The 17737-nt window shown below is 32.9% G+C and overlaps 2 protein-coding genes across 3 annotated transcripts in view; one reads left to right on the top strand and one right to left on the bottom strand.

Moving 5' to 3' along the window:
* Positions 1 to 3990, top strand: part of LOC107002708 (ribose-phosphate pyrophosphokinase 4) — a 4906-nt gene extending 916 nt beyond the window's left edge. Inside the window, exons 2-7 of the mRNA XM_015200852.2 lie at positions 545 to 860; positions 1133 to 1228; positions 1319 to 1387; positions 1476 to 1604; positions 3425 to 3524; positions 3621 to 3990. Coding sequence (XP_015056338.2) covers positions 545 to 860; positions 1133 to 1228; positions 1319 to 1387; positions 1476 to 1604; positions 3425 to 3524; positions 3621 to 3751 — 841 coding nt within the window. The 3' untranslated portion in view covers positions 3752 to 3990. The remainder of the gene's footprint in view (positions 1 to 544; positions 861 to 1132; positions 1229 to 1318; positions 1388 to 1475; positions 1605 to 3424; positions 3525 to 3620) is intronic.
* Positions 3991 to 4293: 303 nt separating this feature from the next.
* On the bottom strand, positions 4294 to 13366 carry LOC107002288 (protein MEI2-like 2). Of its 2 annotated transcripts, none has more exons than XM_027912427.1 (13): positions 13043 to 13366; positions 10546 to 10599; positions 10316 to 10444; positions 9770 to 10233; positions 8920 to 9078; positions 8727 to 8843; positions 8459 to 8610; positions 7212 to 7303; positions 6150 to 7080; positions 5938 to 6022; positions 5739 to 5807; positions 5114 to 5293; positions 4294 to 4929 (listed from the first exon to the last, which is right to left on the bottom strand). In XM_027912427.1, exons 2-13 carry the CDS (start codon positions 10586 to 10588, stop codon positions 4801 to 4803), a joined length of 2550 nt encoding a protein of 849 aa, XP_027768228.1. In that variant the 5' UTR covers positions 10589 to 10599; positions 13043 to 13366; the 3' UTR covers positions 4294 to 4800. The 2 variants fall into 2 exon arrangements, with proteins under 2 accessions (XP_027768228.1, XP_015055732.1); XM_015200246.2 differs by having other exon boundaries at positions 10546 to 10611; positions 13043 to 13365.
* Positions 13367 to 17737: the final 4371 nt, after the last annotated feature.

Consider the following 17737-nt stretch of genomic DNA (forward strand, 5'->3'; position numbering starts at 1 on the left):
GGGGTTAAAGTTCTATATTGTGGTTGACAATGTTGTCATGATACAACAATAACATACTCATTATAGTTCCACTATGGGGAGAGTGGGTTGTACACAGCCATTATCGCTACCTTTGAAGCTTCCTTCATTTGTTGGTGTTGTGAATAGTCTTAGACTAAGGTAAAGCAGACGCATAGACTTTATTTTCTGGTAGAGTGTGAAACAGATGCTTGGCACTAAAGTTCGATTGAGGAAAGACTACAATTAGCCAGTTATTATACTTTAATCTGGGATTAGTTTTTTCAGTTTAGTGGTAAAAAAGGTGAATGTTTTCAACAATAGCCAGGGTAAACAAGAAGGCTTATAAGTTATAGCATCATTTTTGTGTTGGTTACACAAAGTTCGATTATTAAGTTCCTGCATATTATGTAATTGGCCAAATAATCAGGCTTTCAATTGGCAATTTGTATGCTAATAGCTTTGAAATGATGCTATTATTGTACCGTTGTTAGCATTGAATCTTTCCTGTGGCAAATGCTTATCAATATGTGGATTCATGTACCAGGAGTTTTGCTGATGGTTTCCCAAATCTCTTTATAAACAATGCACATGATATCCGCGGGCAGCATGTTGCTTTTCTAGCATCTTTCAGCTCACCTGCAGTCATCTTTGAACAGCTTTCTGTGATATTCGCACTTCCAAGGCTGTTTGTCGCCTCATTTACACTTGTGTTACCTTTCTTCCCAACTGGTACCTTTGAGAGGATGGAGGAAGAAGGAGATGTGGCCACTGCATTTACCATGGCCAGAATAATATCAAATATTCCAATATCAAGGGGTGGTCCAACCAGCTTAGTTATCTATGACATACATGCATTGCAGGTTGATTTAGTTGTACATTTTGTATTCACGTTGCTCTCTTATTTGATGTGATTGTCGCTTTGGCTATTTGTATCCTAGATTCTTTAGTTTGATTGGTAATTGGAGTTTGCAATCCTTTGGAAGCATGACTTCTTTTTCTTTCACGTAATCATGTTAGATATCCTATTTTAGCTTTTAGGCTATGCTCTTTTTGTGTGTGTTCCCAGAGAAGTCCATAGTTATACTGCAAATTTCATCTTTCTAATGGTGAAATACTTCTCTCTGTTCTGTAGGAGAGGTTCTATTTTGGAGATCATGTGCTGCCTCTGTTTGAGACTGGAATTCCACTGCTGAAGCAACGTCTTCAGCAACTTCCTAACTCTGAAAAGGTGGGCTGGAGTCCTACTGGGCTTTTTTGTATGTTTTTTCAATAAATTATCTTGATTGTAGTGACATTCTAATGTCATTTTATTTTCCAGATAGTTATAGCCTTTCCTGATGATGGAGCTTGGAAGAGGTTTCACAAGCAACTAGTTCATTATCCCACTGTTAGTTAAAAATTATAATTTTCTACTTTGGTTTCTGCCTGTTACCCAATCTTGAACTTTTGTATAATCAGCAGATTATGTCATTTAGGTTATCTGCACTAAAGTGCGTGAAGGTGATAAGAGAATCGTCAGGCTAAAAGAGGGTAATCCTGCTGGCTGTCATGTGGTCATTGTTGACGATTTGGTCCAGTCTGGAGGTACCCTAATTGAATGCCAGGTACTACTGCCTCTTTAGATCTGATAAGGGTTTGTAATATATTTGTCAAGTGTACTTAAATGTGTCTACTCCCCAGATGTGACAATACTTTGAAACTTTTTAACACCTCTTGGTCCAGCTGGTTTGTTTAGCAAATCTTCATCTCATGGAACTCTGGTTTTACCGTGTTCTTTACTCTTATTTATGTACTAGTTCTCGAACACGTATGTTGCACGTGTATCCCATGTTATTTAATACCAAACATTTCAAATGATATAATTATTTTAGAATAATTGATGCATTATACAATATTTAAAGGGTAAAAATGATGTTTCTGGTAAAACATTCAACTAAGGTTGCAACTTGCAAAGATCAATAGAATCTGAAGAATTTCTGATTGTATTGATAAAAACTTTTTCTTTTAATCATGTGGGATACACTATATTTATTGGTAAAAAAAAAAAGATTACTTCAATTATATGATTGTCAAGATTGCCAAATATCTAACACTATATGTCCATAAAAAATGAAAAAAAAATGACCAATGAATAAAAGATTACATAAGAACTATAAGATGTGAAAATATAAAGTGTAATGGACTAATATTTTCTATTCAATTTATAAAGAGAGAAATTGTGTATATGAAAGGTTGTGAATGAATGTATTTAATTGTAGAGCTAAAAAGTTTAGCAATTAAAGTCATTAAGAAGTGAAAAATAATAAATTGTGACATCTAACCATGTATTCTCTTCAATTAAATATTAATATTGTATGAATCTCTCCATATGCTCTAACCTTCTCTCTTCATATGCTCCAATGTTTAAGTTTTTTTAATCTAAAACGGTAATTGTTTTAAGTGCTCAAAATTCAGCAATTAAGAAGAAAAATTGTTAATGCAACTCAATGATAATGGCAAAAGGAATACTCATAAATGCACTTCAAATTATTACGGTAACATTTTAGTGGTATGTAAAAAGTTTTCTGTTATGGAACTTAAAGTACTATTTAATAATAATAGGGATAATGCACAAGTACCCCTCAACCTATGCCCGAAATCTGAGAGACACACTTATACTATACTAAGGTCCTATTACCCCCCTGAACTTATTTTATTAATAATTTTCTACCCCTTTTCGTCCTACGTGGCACTATCTTGTGGGTCCAACGCTGGTTGACTTTTTTTTTTCAAGCTAGTGCCACGTAGGCCGAAAAGGGGTAAAAAATTACTTATATAGTAAGTTCAGGGGGTAATAGGACCTTCATATAGTATAAGTGTGTCTCTGGGATTTCGGGCATAGGTTGAGGGGGTACTTGTGCATTTTCCCATAATAATATAATGGTATTATTGTAGTAACTCAACTATATATGGGTTATTTTGGTATTTCAACTTTTCTGTTCCTACTTATAATAATATATGATTTTTAGTTTTAATGGGGGTGTAAGACGGATCTGTCTTTGGTTGGTCGAGTAACTGTTCTGATTGCTCTGTGTCATTATTTACCTTCTTGCCTTCAGCAGTGAGGAGATTTCGGGGGTTTATACCTTTAACTGGATGAGGCAAACTTAAGGATCCCAACAATCCATGTCAAATTGGATTATTGAATTAAAAAACCGAGAAAAGAAGGGAAAAGGAGGTAGGAAGTTAGAGAATGCACAATAAGAGAGTCAATTCACTTTAAAACTAGCAACATTCTTAAGTCACAGAAATCTCCTTTTAAGGTCCACACCTCCACCTTCTAATGCACTGTTGTCTAAAGGCGCGGTGCTACTCAACTTTGATGAGTTCGTTCATATGACAAGTTGCTAATACTGTACTAATTTGATGCTATGGTTAACCCCAGAAAGTTTTGGCCGCTCATGGTGCATCAAAAGTTAGTGCTTATGTGACCCATGGAATTTTCCCAAACCGGTCATGGGAGCGTTTTCTTCACAAGAATGATGGTAAGTAACTCTCTGAAATTATATCCACCTTCCTTTCAGTTTCAGCATCTCCTTATCATCCGAGTTTCTGACATCGCCCATGTTTTTCTTGTGTAGGCTCTGAGAAAGCGTTCACTTACTTTTGGACGACAGATTCATGTCCTCATACTGTGAAAGCCGTCGCCAATAAGGCTCCATTTGAAGTTATTAGTTTGGCAGGATCAATAGCTGATGCTCTTCAAATCTAAGAAACATTAGATAGGATGATCAGTTATAGTGAACAAGTGTTGAAAATTTGTTCACTGGCATGATGTGACATTGCTGATTTGCTGTTGTAACGGAAACTTGTCTTGTTGCTCAACTCTGTGACAGTCATTGTGAGCTCTATTTAACGGAACTCTTATCAAATTACACGTTTGTTCTCTATAACAATATTTCACGTGTCCTATAGCAACCAAGTTATCTATTTCTAGAGGCTGTTTTTTCATGTTATGTTATATGATATGTTCACTAGAATACCATTTTGCTATTTTAATTGAAAAATTGGTTCAGATGAACAATATTGTTATCTGCATGTACCTAATCTTGACATTTGAACCCAAACAGTGAATAAAGTCATATTGTTGTTGCAACATAAAGACCACCACCAACCCCTAAAAGATTCTTTCTCTGGTGAACCATAACGAATCAATCGACTATGCCTCAATATCAAACAAGTCAAAGATCGATAATACAGATCTTATATCCTTGCTCCATAATTAACTATCTTAACAATGTCCGTCAACCACGATAACATATAACACAGATTTCCATAGACAATAAAAGCTCCGTTTAACCACAAATGTGATAAATACAACAGTAAGCCAGTCATTACATGATTCAAGAAAAAATGCAGGGTCTGTTAATCTCCATCCTATACACTTATGAAACAGCCCCACAAGTATAACATCAAAAAGTATGCATTAGTCAAGAGAATCTCATCACAACAAGAAGCATAACAGCCAAACTGTGGCAAAAGCATATCAGCAGAGAGAGACTTCACAAGTTGGCTGAATGCTTAAAACCTTATTTTACTTTCCCCCACTGTTAAATAGATCAATTGTCATCATTCTACATATAAACAAAATGCTCGCGGCCTCTGTAACAATTCGTCCTACATGCTCTAGAGTGTCCTTCATCCAAAAAGCAGACACAACTAGCACACATAAGTAACTATATGCAGTTTCCTGGTTTCATTGACAAATTATGTACTTGAATTTCTATTCACAGTTAGAACACTCATTGCCACGGTTGAGGGTCAGCTGCTTCCGGTGAATAGCTCTGGTCTCCCATCTATATCGCTTGTTGGGCTATCAAGAGAATCTCCTGAATATGACCCATCAGGCCGACGGATACAAATATTCAGATTGCTGGATGGCAATGTTTCCTGGAAAAAACAAAAAAGCAATCAGTTTATAAGCATATGAACACCATGTTATTTCTGCTAGCGGACAACAGTTATGGAGGATAGACTTGTTTTTCAGACAATCTAGATGTTTCCGTAAGCCCAACAAGGCTAATTCACCACAAGGGAGTTATTCAGTTACACTGTACTCTATGACTAATTGTACCTCATCAGCTGCCTCTTGGCCCTCTGACTGGAAAAGAATTGGTCGGCATCTTTTGTCTTCATTCATCAAGCTTGAGTTTTGGAAGTGAGTAACCAGAGCTACCTTTCCCTGGATACGTGCGTAAGCCAATGATGCAACTTTTTCACTGTTAAACTTTTCCCACTTCTTTCCATTGAATGCCTGCACAAGTTTCTAAGATTATAGCCATTCTAGAATATACAGAACATCCAGATTAGTTATGGAGACAAACATATACATGCAAAATCTTCCTGAAAGAGAGAATTACACCACATTCAATGGCTGCAAAATCTTCACCAAATAAATACTCCCTATGTCCCAATTTATGCATCATATTCTCCTTTTCTAGCCTGTTTCAAAAGAATGCCATACTACCTTATTTAAAAACAATTTAACTTTAAACTTCTCATTTTACACTTAGATGAGTTTGAGTCTCAGAGATGTCTATGGCCTATTTTACATCACAAGTCTACCTTTCTTTCTTATACTCCGCGTCTAGTCAAACACTGCAACATAAACTGGGATGGAGGGAGCATGTGGTTATTACAGTTTATGCTTGCTACAGGCCAGAAAAAAACCACCAAAAGGAATTGGGAAAGAACTCAACCTCGTAAAAGGAGACAATATGTGCAGGAGACACCATGTTAATGAAGGCATACCCAACATTACATTTATTCTGAAACAGAAAAACAGTGAAACAATTAGTTCTACCTTCAACGTAAACAAGGCACTCAAAGTTTAGAGATTAGAGGAGAGTTCTGTATAAACTTGTCAAAAAATATCAACAGATGAAAAAAGTACACTACCTTGAAATCAATTGGCAAATAGATAAAATCGTATGTACTCTTATGAGACTCATCAATTGCTGCAAGTAGCATCTTTGAAGTGTATCTTAAATGAAGAAGAAAAACACAAAGTATTAAGCGTTAAAAATCTTACCAAAACGCACATGATTTACAATTTCGATAGTTCTTTTTTTTTGAAAATAGTAATGTTGAACAATTTCGAGAGTTCTTACTTGTTCGGGATGTTCTTAATCATCAAGGTGGTCCTTGTATCTCCTCCACTCATGATCTTCTCCAAATCAAGCTGATACTGTTTCTTGTTGTCAATCTGATTACCACCACTTTCAATTTTTCGATTTCGACCACGTTCAATCAGTCCTTCACCATTAACTGTTCCTGCTCCTCCATATGAGCCATTTCCAAAAAATATAGGTCCATTCCTTGTCAATGGCATCATTCTAGAGCTAGGAGAACCACTTTCAGTAAAGTTCCCAGTAATAGCACCACCCATGTTCATTGCTCCAAGGCTACCTATATTCATCACCTGATTTACACTGTTATGACTAGAACATCCACTGCCAAATGCATGTGGGTTCATATATGATGTTTGAGGAGATTCTGGGAAAAAACCAAAATGCCTATCCAAAGGATTTCCAGATGGAGCAGACCCCACGTGATGTGATCCAAGGAAAGAGCTTTGCCTACGGGAATGGAGATAGCCTTGTCCTTGTCCATTTGATGCGAATGGACGTGCCATTGATGAAGCTGGCCAGATAGGAGAGTCTGAACGCTCTGAGTGAATAGGGGGACTACCCCAAAGAAACTGTGGACCAGAAAGTGTTCCAGTACCGGATGCCTTAGAGTTACCAAATGGCACAGATCCTATGCTTAAAGCCAGTTTCTGCTCAGGGACTGAAAAAGAATGCTGATAACCCACTCCTTGAGATGATTTTGGACTAGAAGTTACCTGGTTCAAATGGCCAACCCTTGCAGGATCTTTACCAATGGGTGCAATCTTCGGACTTGAGAGGTGTCCAGGAAGAATAGAGGCCAGCCCTGGCATAAGATTACCATTTACAGGGCTGAGATTTCTCAGACCAGGTGATTGACTATAACCTCGCAACGGGTTGGGTTCAACTGGACTGCCGAAGTTTGACCAGCTGCCTGTTAGATATAACACCATTATCACATCATTTTATCAGGTCAGACTCCTCCAGGTTGACATCAGCAGTTATGCTACTAAATCAACAATTAAAGAAATGTTAAAAACAGCATCAATTACGATAATGGAATACCTGGAGGAGAGCTGGCTACCGGTGATCCAACTGAGTGCCTAAATGATCGAATTTCATCGTGTTCCAATTCTTGAGTTAGTTGCTGCATCAAACTAGACATGAAAAGAAAATTAACTTTCTTCCTAACTGGTTAACAACTTGCATAATATACCAAGCAAATAAACAATAAGCCTCTGCAGAAGGAGAGTGATTATAACAGATTTCTTGGGAAAAGGAGAAGGCTGGAGATACACTAATGCGTCTTTGAGACATTCTTCATATGTATTTGATTCATACTCATCAGCTGTTTGTAACATTCAAAGCAAATTTTTTGAAAGGAAAGGAAGGTGAGGGGAGTGCTGGAAGAGTCCAAATATCACCCTAGAACAAGGCCTACAGCCAAATAGCTTCACATGGAAACGCAAGCGTGATACAAGTAACAGAGACCTGCCTACATTGACCAATGCTATAAAAAACATAGAATGAGTAAAATCATGGCCAACAGTCTATAGTACATTCAACAAGTGAAAATAAATAAAAATTCACCCTTAAGAACTAAGTCAGAGAAGTCACTAGTGAAATTCGAACATCAGATACATTACAAAGTAGAAAAATTATCATAGCACCATAGTAATACATACAACTGATAACGCATAGTAAAATATGTGGCTGCAATTTTGCCATATGTCATAATTCATCCATAAAATTATTAGGCTAAAGATGTGAAGGAGGCAGTTAAAAACCCTGTAATACTTGAAACAGAAACGCAAGTATAACATAACCAAGCATATTTGTAACAGAATTCCACTTTTGCAGCTTTATTTTGACAGTAATACAAGTCCAAAATCCATATTAGTGGAACAGTGGTGTTCTTTTATTACCGGATCAATGGTGTTGCAGGCTACTAACTGAAGATAATACCCAAAAAGAAAGTAACTCTTATCACCAGTCAACTTTCAGTGATACAAATTTGACAGTCAATGAGTTAAGCTCAAATGGAGTAATGAGGTTGTAGGCTCGTAACAGAGCATTCATCACTGATCAACATGCAAAAAGATCCAAGAAATCCTAGCATGCTAAACACTAAAGGGATTACTTTTCGCTTCACTTTCTTTCTTTTGCATTAAGTTATCTTCCTTTTTCTCATGCATGCCTGTCCATAAGCACTTGTAAATTAGGGCAAAAATGCTAGCTTATAAATTTCATCGCGAAATTACACCGGAAAGTGAAAAGAAATGCAAATTTTTTATATCAGAGCCAGAACATACTTTCGACGGGCTCCACCAGGTCGGCTGGGTTCAAGTTTTATCCGCTTTCCAGCTATGTCACTACGATTTAATGCTTTCAGAGCTGCATCAGCTGCTCTGACATCGTAGAATTCGATGAATTTGTGATGGCGTTTATGTGGTGTTTCTCTGATCTGTATTTTGCATACAACATGATTTAGTGAAGCTTAAAAGTTTAAGAATTGTGGATAAACACAAGAACAACAAAATAATATAGCAGTAACAGTGAACAATCAAGTAAACTTGATACCTCCTTGACTTCCCCATACACTCCAAAGATTTGCCGAAGATCCTCATTGGATACCGATGGATCCAAGTTGAACACGACAAGAGTTCCTTGGTTAATATCTTTCTCTGACGGATTTTCCTGGATGTAGCAACAAAGGACATTAGTTAGAATTGTCTTTCCAAGTTAGCATGTCTTAAATAATGTGGATTCAAACCTTGGGAATGGAAAAATGAATGTCGAGCTTTCTTCGTCTCAAGGGCTTATTTTGTAGAGCACGCATTGCAGTTCGAGCAGCTCGGATGTCATAGTAAGATATCATCACAAAGCCCCTATGCTTGCATGCAGTATATAGGGTTCTGATATCACCAAATTGCTTCAGAAAAGGTATAGTAACACTAGGTTAGAAGTCTCCCATCAAAATCGATACAGATCAAGGACTCCAGTGACGAATGAAGTGAAAAACCTCTTTAAGAATTAATAGACAAACACAAAGCAGAGAAACAGAAAAAGAGACCGGAATCAAGCTCTGAAAACGGAAGCATGGGTTGAATATAATACAGAGGCTAAAGTAGCAGATTACGGGTCAAATTCTTCAACTTCAATTCATTAGCCAAAAGATTTTTATAAATAAAAACCCAACCTAACCAGAATAATGCCCAGTCATCTATTTTTATTCTGTCTTAATTCCATAGAAGCAAAACACGTGACACCTCTGAGCCCAGTGATATGTGACCAGAGAAACTAGATCAGGAAGGAGGGCAGCCCAGTGAGCATCCCACATTAGTAGGATTCGGGGAAGGGTCCCCCCCCCCCAAGGGGTGTGATGTAGACACCCTATCCTAATGCAAGCATTAGTGGTTGCTTCCACGGCTCGAGCCCGTGACCTACGGGTCACAGAGACAACTTTACCGTTCAAGCATATGAAATCACCCAAAAGAAAATAATCCTAGCACAAACAGAATGAACAAGCTTTTCAACTGCAAATCTGCAATAAATGAAGCACGGAAAAAAGAATAGCAAGTTAACAGAGGCAAATTTAAAGAATATGGTAAGTTACGCATTACCTCAAAGAGGGATTTCAACTCCGAGTCCTCTACATTGCTGTTAATATTTCGAACGAATAATGTCCTTGATGGATGCTCTCCATATGGGTGTTCCCCCACAACAGTTGCAGCCCCATTTGGAACACTATAATGTCCACTACTGCTTCCAGGAATACCGTCATACATGCCTAAGGTTGCAAAACCGTTCAGTAAATTATTTTGATCCTCAGGTTCCATTTCTAGTCCTCCACTGCCAAAAAAATCATCTTCCAAGTCCTCCAGCTGAGACGGTAATCCACTAAGATCAAAGTCATCCATTAAGCCTGCGAGTAGCTCATCTTCATCCCCTGGAAGCAAGAACCCAACTGGACTTGACTCAACCTCTTCTAACGGATCTTTAATTTTATCTTCCAATTGAAGCTTGCTTAAGCTAGGTGAGCTATCGTCAATGGATTGACCATAGTGCTCAGACTCATTGAAGTTTACTGCACATTAACAAAAACAGTTACAGGACTTGGCCTAAAATTGAAGGACACCAAGACAATCAAAAAATAAGATTATACTCACATTTTGCATGTGGTAGCACAGGCAATGAGCTAGAGAACAAGCTTGTATCAGTTGATGCATGATATGCAGCGGATCCAAGGGGAATGGCCCAAGCATTCTTCTCTTTGTAAGGAGCCTTTGTTGAAGCAGCTATTGCGCCGTAAAAGAATGTACCGTGTAAATTCATCGAGAGCGTAACAAAATTGTATCAAACTGTTTATGCTTTACATAGGCTAAAAGAATAGTTTTACCTTCAGAGTCGTTTGACATAGGTTTCTTTAAAGGCTTCTCCATCTAGTCAGTTCCTGCAAATACGACTAAGAAATAAAATGCCGTGAGAAGCATTATTCAAAAAGGGCAAGTACCTAAAACTAAACTGTTAAGTGCTATACATTGCGATTTGCCTAATAATATCAGATAGAACTCTTTCAATAAGGGAAAGGTTACTTGATCAAACAAGTGACATAACATACAAAATACATACAAAGAGCACAAAGATAGTTGGCAAGGAGCAGATACATATTGGAAGAAGTTTTGCACAAAATTTCCCCTAGAACCCAAAGAATGAAATAAAATCAGAACATATTCATCTTTGTAGCAGTAAGTGAGTTGTTCACATCAAGTTGACCTAAAGGTTTTTGAACATCTATGAGTTAACAAACTAAATATCTCTTCTCGGATATTTCAACAGAAGTACTAACTGACATGAATGATAAGTATTATAAGATAAAGAGTTTCAAAACTTGCAATTAGGCATATGTATTTTACAGTGATGAGCATTTGAGTGCAGAAAGAAAAAACTGAAACCATGCTTGCATGGAACAAAAACTCACAAGTTACGAACAGTTACACAAGGGAAGAGCAATATCCTATACTTGATAAAGAACTAAGCACCAGAAGAGCAACCATTCAATATATATCACAAAGTTAAGATCTCTCTTTCACCCGTTTTTACACAGAGACCATTATAATGTCACATAATAATAAATCAACATGTAACAAGGAAGAGTCCACAAAAAGTACCAAAATCATTCTCAACCTATTCAACCTTTTGATAATGTACTTCTCAACCTATTCATATAAGAAATGGCAATATGAATAATAAGCTAGGCTGCTAAATTTAGAGAACATCTAATTATATAAAAAAAAATTATCGAGTACAAAGATGAAACTGTCTCAAATAGAACAGGACAAATACAGAGGAGTTTATAAAGTTGAATTAAACTAGGTTGAGATTGAGAAGTAGTTTTTTTAGTACGAAATATTAACTAAAGTCCAATGCTTTGGTAAACTGCAATAGAACTGAAACAAGTCAAGACAAAAAGGAAAGATCAGCCCAGGATTCCAACTGGTAAACCAACCCAAACCGATAATCAACTGACATTTATCAAATCTCATTGCACACAAAGAAAGAAACATGATTGCCATCATTGTCAACTGAAACCATTACTTACCAATATCATTATCAACATAACCATATAAGTAATGACGAAAGTAACATAAAGCTCAGCTACTAACTTTTAACTTAATAGTTCGTGCAAACCCACAATAGAAGGTGAAACAATTTCAGCTCCAAAACAAAAAGGAAAAGATCAGCTCTTGGATTATACTTGCTGGTCAAACCCAATACCATATCAAAGATACTACAACTCATCAAACCACATAAGCGAACTTGCAAAGAAACGCTAAATAAACAATTGGTTCACCATGATTACCTCCCCCGAAAAATGAAATCAGCCAAAAAACAAAAAAAAATCACAACTTTTTACACCTAAAACCAAAGAATAACACTATCTGCCACACAAAACAGACAAAATTCAACAAATTCACGCAAGAACCTGAACACCCACTTAAATTTCCAAAAAGTAAAATATTTTACTGATATTAAGTCCTCGAGATTCACTGTATTAGCTGGTCAACCATACCCCGTATCAAAAAAGCTGGAACAAAAAACTCTAAAGCAAACAATTGATTTCAACATTCCTACCTCCCATAAAAACTAAAATTAGCTCAAACCCAAAAAAGGATCACAACTTTATACACGTAAAACCAAAGAATAACACAATCTGCCATACAAAACACATGAAATTCAACACATTTAAGCAAGAACTCAAACACACTTAAATTTTGAAAAATAAAATATTCTACTGATATTAAGTTATTGCTATTCACTTTAATTGCTGGTCAACCATTCCCCATATCAAAAAAGCTGAAACTAGCATAGAAACTCTAAACAAATAATTGATTTCACCATTTTACCTACCATAAAGCTGAAATTAGCTAAAACCCAAAAAAAGATCACAACTTTTTACAATTAAGACCAAAGATCAACACAATCTGCCACAGAAAACACACAAAATTCAAGAATTCAAGCAAATTCCAAAAAATAAAATACTCTACTGAACTTATCAAACCCATAAACATATTAAGTTCTTCGAATTCACTTCAATTGCTGGTCAACCATATCCCATATAAAAAAAGCTGAAACTGCCAAAAAAACTCCAAACAAACAATTGATTTCACCATTCTTACCTCCCATAAAAACTAAAATCAGCTAAAACCCAAAAAAGATCACAACTTTTTACACCTAAAATAAAAAAAACAACAAAATCAACAACCCCATAACACAAAATTCAATGAATTCAACCAAGAACTCAAACACCCACTTAAAATTTACCAAAATAAATATATTCTACTAACACAAAAAGCCCAAAAAATCCCCCCAAAAAAGGTGGAATAAAAAATTACCTCATGAAACGGTTGCAATTGGACCAAAATCAGGATGATCGCACACTCCCAACACAAAGCTGATACCAAAATAGAGTCCCCAATAGATGATTTAGCAGCAAAGAAGAAATTAAACAGTTTTCGTAAAAACAGAGGAATTGCTTGCTTCTACACTTTCACTTCCTTTTCTCCCGCCGTGACACCAGTGAAGAACTTCTAGAGAGAGAAACCCAGAAACCAAAATTGGCCCAAAAGAGGAGAGAGAGAGAGGAGAATGATTGGAGCTTAGAGAGAGAGCTCAGAAAGTATCTATAATTGCAGAAAAAGTTAACACACACCCAAAAAAACACAAAAGGAAAAGAAATATAAATGCTTAAGATCTTCAAGTTTTTATCTATCTTCGATTATTTCAGATTCGTGTCAGAAAAGTCAAAAATAATTTATTTTAGAAAAAAAATAAATGTATTTCAAATTACCGTAAGTGAAATGTAGATATTCCATCATACTTTTGAACAGATAAGATTGTATTGTGTTTTCATTAATATAAAGGATATATTTGTCGATGTGTCCGAAAATAAAATAATATATGTATAACATATACGATAGTGCGAGAGTATATTTATCTTTTAATTCTTTTTTTAAGATTCGTATTTGAAATCTTTGATTATAAGAAATATTTTATCATAAGTAATATTGTTTGTACATTTAGATATGAAAATTTTAATTAAAAATATATCGAATTTAATATTATAATCTTTGATGACTATCAACTACTTTATCTCGTTTGAATGGTAGTTATATATTGTATTATTAATTTAAATAAAATATTTGTTCTGATTGTTATTTAAATTTTATTACATTGTATCGTATATATGAATTGATATATCTAATGACGAAAAGTTGCATTTATCTAACAACCTATTTTGTGTAATTATGATGTTAATCTCGTATCTTACTTTTTAATAGACGTATCATTCAAATTATAAACGTGTGACATTATGTAAAAATAAAAATGAATAATCTATTCATACGTTATATTTATTAAAAGAATATAATACTATATGTAACAATCATTCAAACAAAATGTTAAAGAGTATATAAACTTGAGATTAAAGTCTAATTTTTTTCATCAAAAAGTTTAAATCTCGAAGAAGAAAAAAAGTATTCTCTAATAACATAATTTATTTACCAGATCTCTTTTTCATATATTCATAATAATTTATTATACTAAAAATAATTATTCAAACAATACAAATTGTATATATATATATAATGGATGAGAAGGTTTGATTTTTTTCACCCACATGATATAAACATTGCTAAATTCCACTTGCTCAGTTAAATATAAATTTTAGGATATAGTTTTTTTTTCTTCTCAACTAACTTATAAAAAATGTGCAAGTTACTGAAAAATATAGATTTTTTATATATTTAGAGGTGTAAAAAAGAATTGAGTCTACAATAGGTATAAAAAGAGATTATGATGTAATAACTAATGAAACCTGATTTATACATATATATTATCATAGAGAATATTATTTTATTTTTTTTATTTTGGATATTTCAAATTAATTTTTTTAGAAGATTCAAATCTAATATTTTTAATCCCTCAAGAAAATAATTCATCCTCTGGTAGGAAATAGGAAATAAAATCAATTGATTCGTAGAATTAATAAATAATTCCTCTTCGATTCAATTTTAAATTTATAAAATATCTTTTTATTAAATTCACTAGAATAACAGAAAAAATAATTTATTTATAAAGATTTAGTGTTATTAAATAATGTTTTTCCCTTAAATGACTCGAACTATGAACTTCAAATACTAAATGTTTAAAAATTCATAATAATATCAAAAATATCGTTTGCAATAAATATTATTTTTAAAAAAAATTATCTAAAAACATAACTTAATTTATCGTAATTTTAAAAAAATTCTACCATTTGAAATAATTATTAAAAATAATTACTCTCTCCTATCTCAAATATACATCACTATGAGCGATGTATTTTACATTGAGTGATGATTCCGAAATTGAGATGCAATAAATCAAAAAGTTAAGGGATGTATCCAAATCAAACGGCAAAATTCACCAAATTTAAGAGATTTTTGTAATTTGAAAAAAAAAACTAACGATATGATTTAATTATTCTAACACCATGAGATTTGTGTGAGACTCCCATAAATATATGGAGAAAAAACAACCATAAACAAAATTCGATGAAAAAAAAATATAAACAGAACTTGAAACAAGAATATAAACAAAACGCAAAGAAACAAGCAGATTATTGATAAACTAATAGAAGTACGATGTTGATCCTCCGTTGATTTTTTTCGTCTTTTTTAGATTCCTCCTAGAGCCGTTAATATTTCATAAATTTATAAAATATTCGAGATTTTTTTACCTCTATTAATATTTATGAATATTTCATAAATTTGCCGAGTATTGGAGATGACTCTTCAAGAAATATAATATATTTTATATAGACATGAACTAGAAAACTTTAAGGTAGACTAACCTTTAAGAATCCAAACTGAAATCAAATATATCTTATCGAATCTCAATTAAAATTAAACATTTTTATTTTCAATGTCTACCAATAGTTTAGAAAATTGATATATAAAAAAAATAGTTAACTTCCTTAATTTAATACTTTATCATATAAAATTAGATTGTTGGTGTATTAATAAGTAATATGGATAGGACTTAATTTTTTATACATAAATAATGTAAAGGTCTTATACACGTAACTGATTTTTCGTGTTTTACTTATTTATATACTCTTAATTAATGCTTACAATAATAATTAGTTGACTTCTAATAATGTGAAAAAATCTTATATCAAAGCAATAAATTAAACTAAAAATAGATACTATAATGAATAATAATTGAGATACTTTAAACATATGAAAATTTTGAGAAATAATATATACGAAAATGACATTCAGTAATTCAATGTTATTTATACGAAAAAGGTTGTTTTCGTACGTTAATTCATATATTCATAAAAGGTCAATTAAATTCATTTCAATACGAAGAGTTTGAATATAAATTGATATATCACTATTGATTCGAGAAGTTTCTCAATCAAATTATTATTTCTTTTTTGTTTATGTTGGCAAAGAAAAAATTATTGTGAATGTAACAGAGAATTATTATGAATTCGTGTTAAATTATATTTATCATATGACAAAAAAAAATTCTCTTTATTCGATTATATTATAGGATAAATATAAACTACAATTATATCAATAATAAAAATCAACAAATAATGAACTACATTGATTTTTTGACTAAATTATTTTTCTACTTGATTTTTGTAGAATTCTTATAAATTCTCAATAATATCAACAAAAATAATATGAATTCGTTTATAAAATATATTTAAGTCTATGTGCATTTTGAAGTTATGGTCTAATTTTAGCTACTAAAAAAAACAATATAAGAATTTATAAGATTATCCACACATATATTATGAATAAACATATTTTGATAAATGGTATATAGTTTAATCATTACTATCACAATCACAATATTATGTATTTTAATTTTATCAACTAAATTTAAGTCATAAAAATGTGATGGGCCACTTGTTCATATCATATAATAAAAAATGACAAAATTATAGCCTATATGAGTTGGATAATAATATCCTTGTCAAACTTTAGGAAGAAAGCAACCTAATAATTATCTTTGACTTAATTACACACATCATATAAGACTTGGCAACTACCTTATCTAATATTTAAATATAATTATTTGGAAATTTATTGTCTAAAATATATTTATAAGTTTTAAATAATGATCGAAAGTTACGACAGATTGATAAGTATTTTTCTATTGTGTTATTTAAAAAGTTGAGATTTTATTTTTGAGTACGGTGTCGTTTTAAATATAGAGCTTTTATTTTTAAATTTTAAATTTTATCAAATTTTAAAACAGATATCGAACCATGAACATAAAAATGAAAAAAAATAATAAAAAGTTGTTTGAATGAGTTTTAAGAACAAAAATGCTAATTTGTCTAAATTTAGAGATCTTATTTAGGAAACAAAAAAAAAAGGAAGCTTTTAACATCATGAAATCTTATAGGAGATTTTGACATTTTCATTGACCTCAAATTCAATGTGAATTTTTGTCTAACGATGTTTTTTTTTTCCGTTTGATATTTATATTGAAACTATATTAAATTAAAATTCATGTTGAAAAGTTTATATAAAATGTAAAACAGTTCTAAACAAAAACAATGATTTACTCATAATTCAAATTTAAAATATCTAACAAAAAAATAAATAATTACTTATTTACCCGATTACGATTCTATTTTTATCTATCAAGGTCTAAGGATGAGAGGTTTTGTCAAAAGAGTCATAGACTAATAATCATTAATAATCCATCAATTTGAATATAATACCTTGTTTAGCTCCAACTAATAACAAACAATGATCAAATTAATTTGTGGATCCACTAATAAAATTTCTAAAACATATTTTCACAAGATTGAAGAATCATATTGATTGAGCGAGATGGTTAAGATCCATTTATATTTAGTCGGTAGTCTTGAGGAGCGTATTGTTTTTAGAATCAGACCCTACAATTTGCAGCAACAATAACAATAACATATTCAGTATAATTTCATAAATAGAATTTAGAAAGGATTGCATCTTTAAACCTAAAGTCCTACCTTGTAAAAATAGTAAAACTGTTTTTCAATA

The sequence above is a fragment of the Solanum pennellii genome, chromosome 10, assembly GCF_001406875.1.
Source record: "Solanum pennellii chromosome 10, SPENNV200".
In the NCBI taxonomy this organism is placed as follows: Eukaryota; Viridiplantae; Streptophyta; class Magnoliopsida; order Solanales; family Solanaceae; genus Solanum; species Solanum pennellii.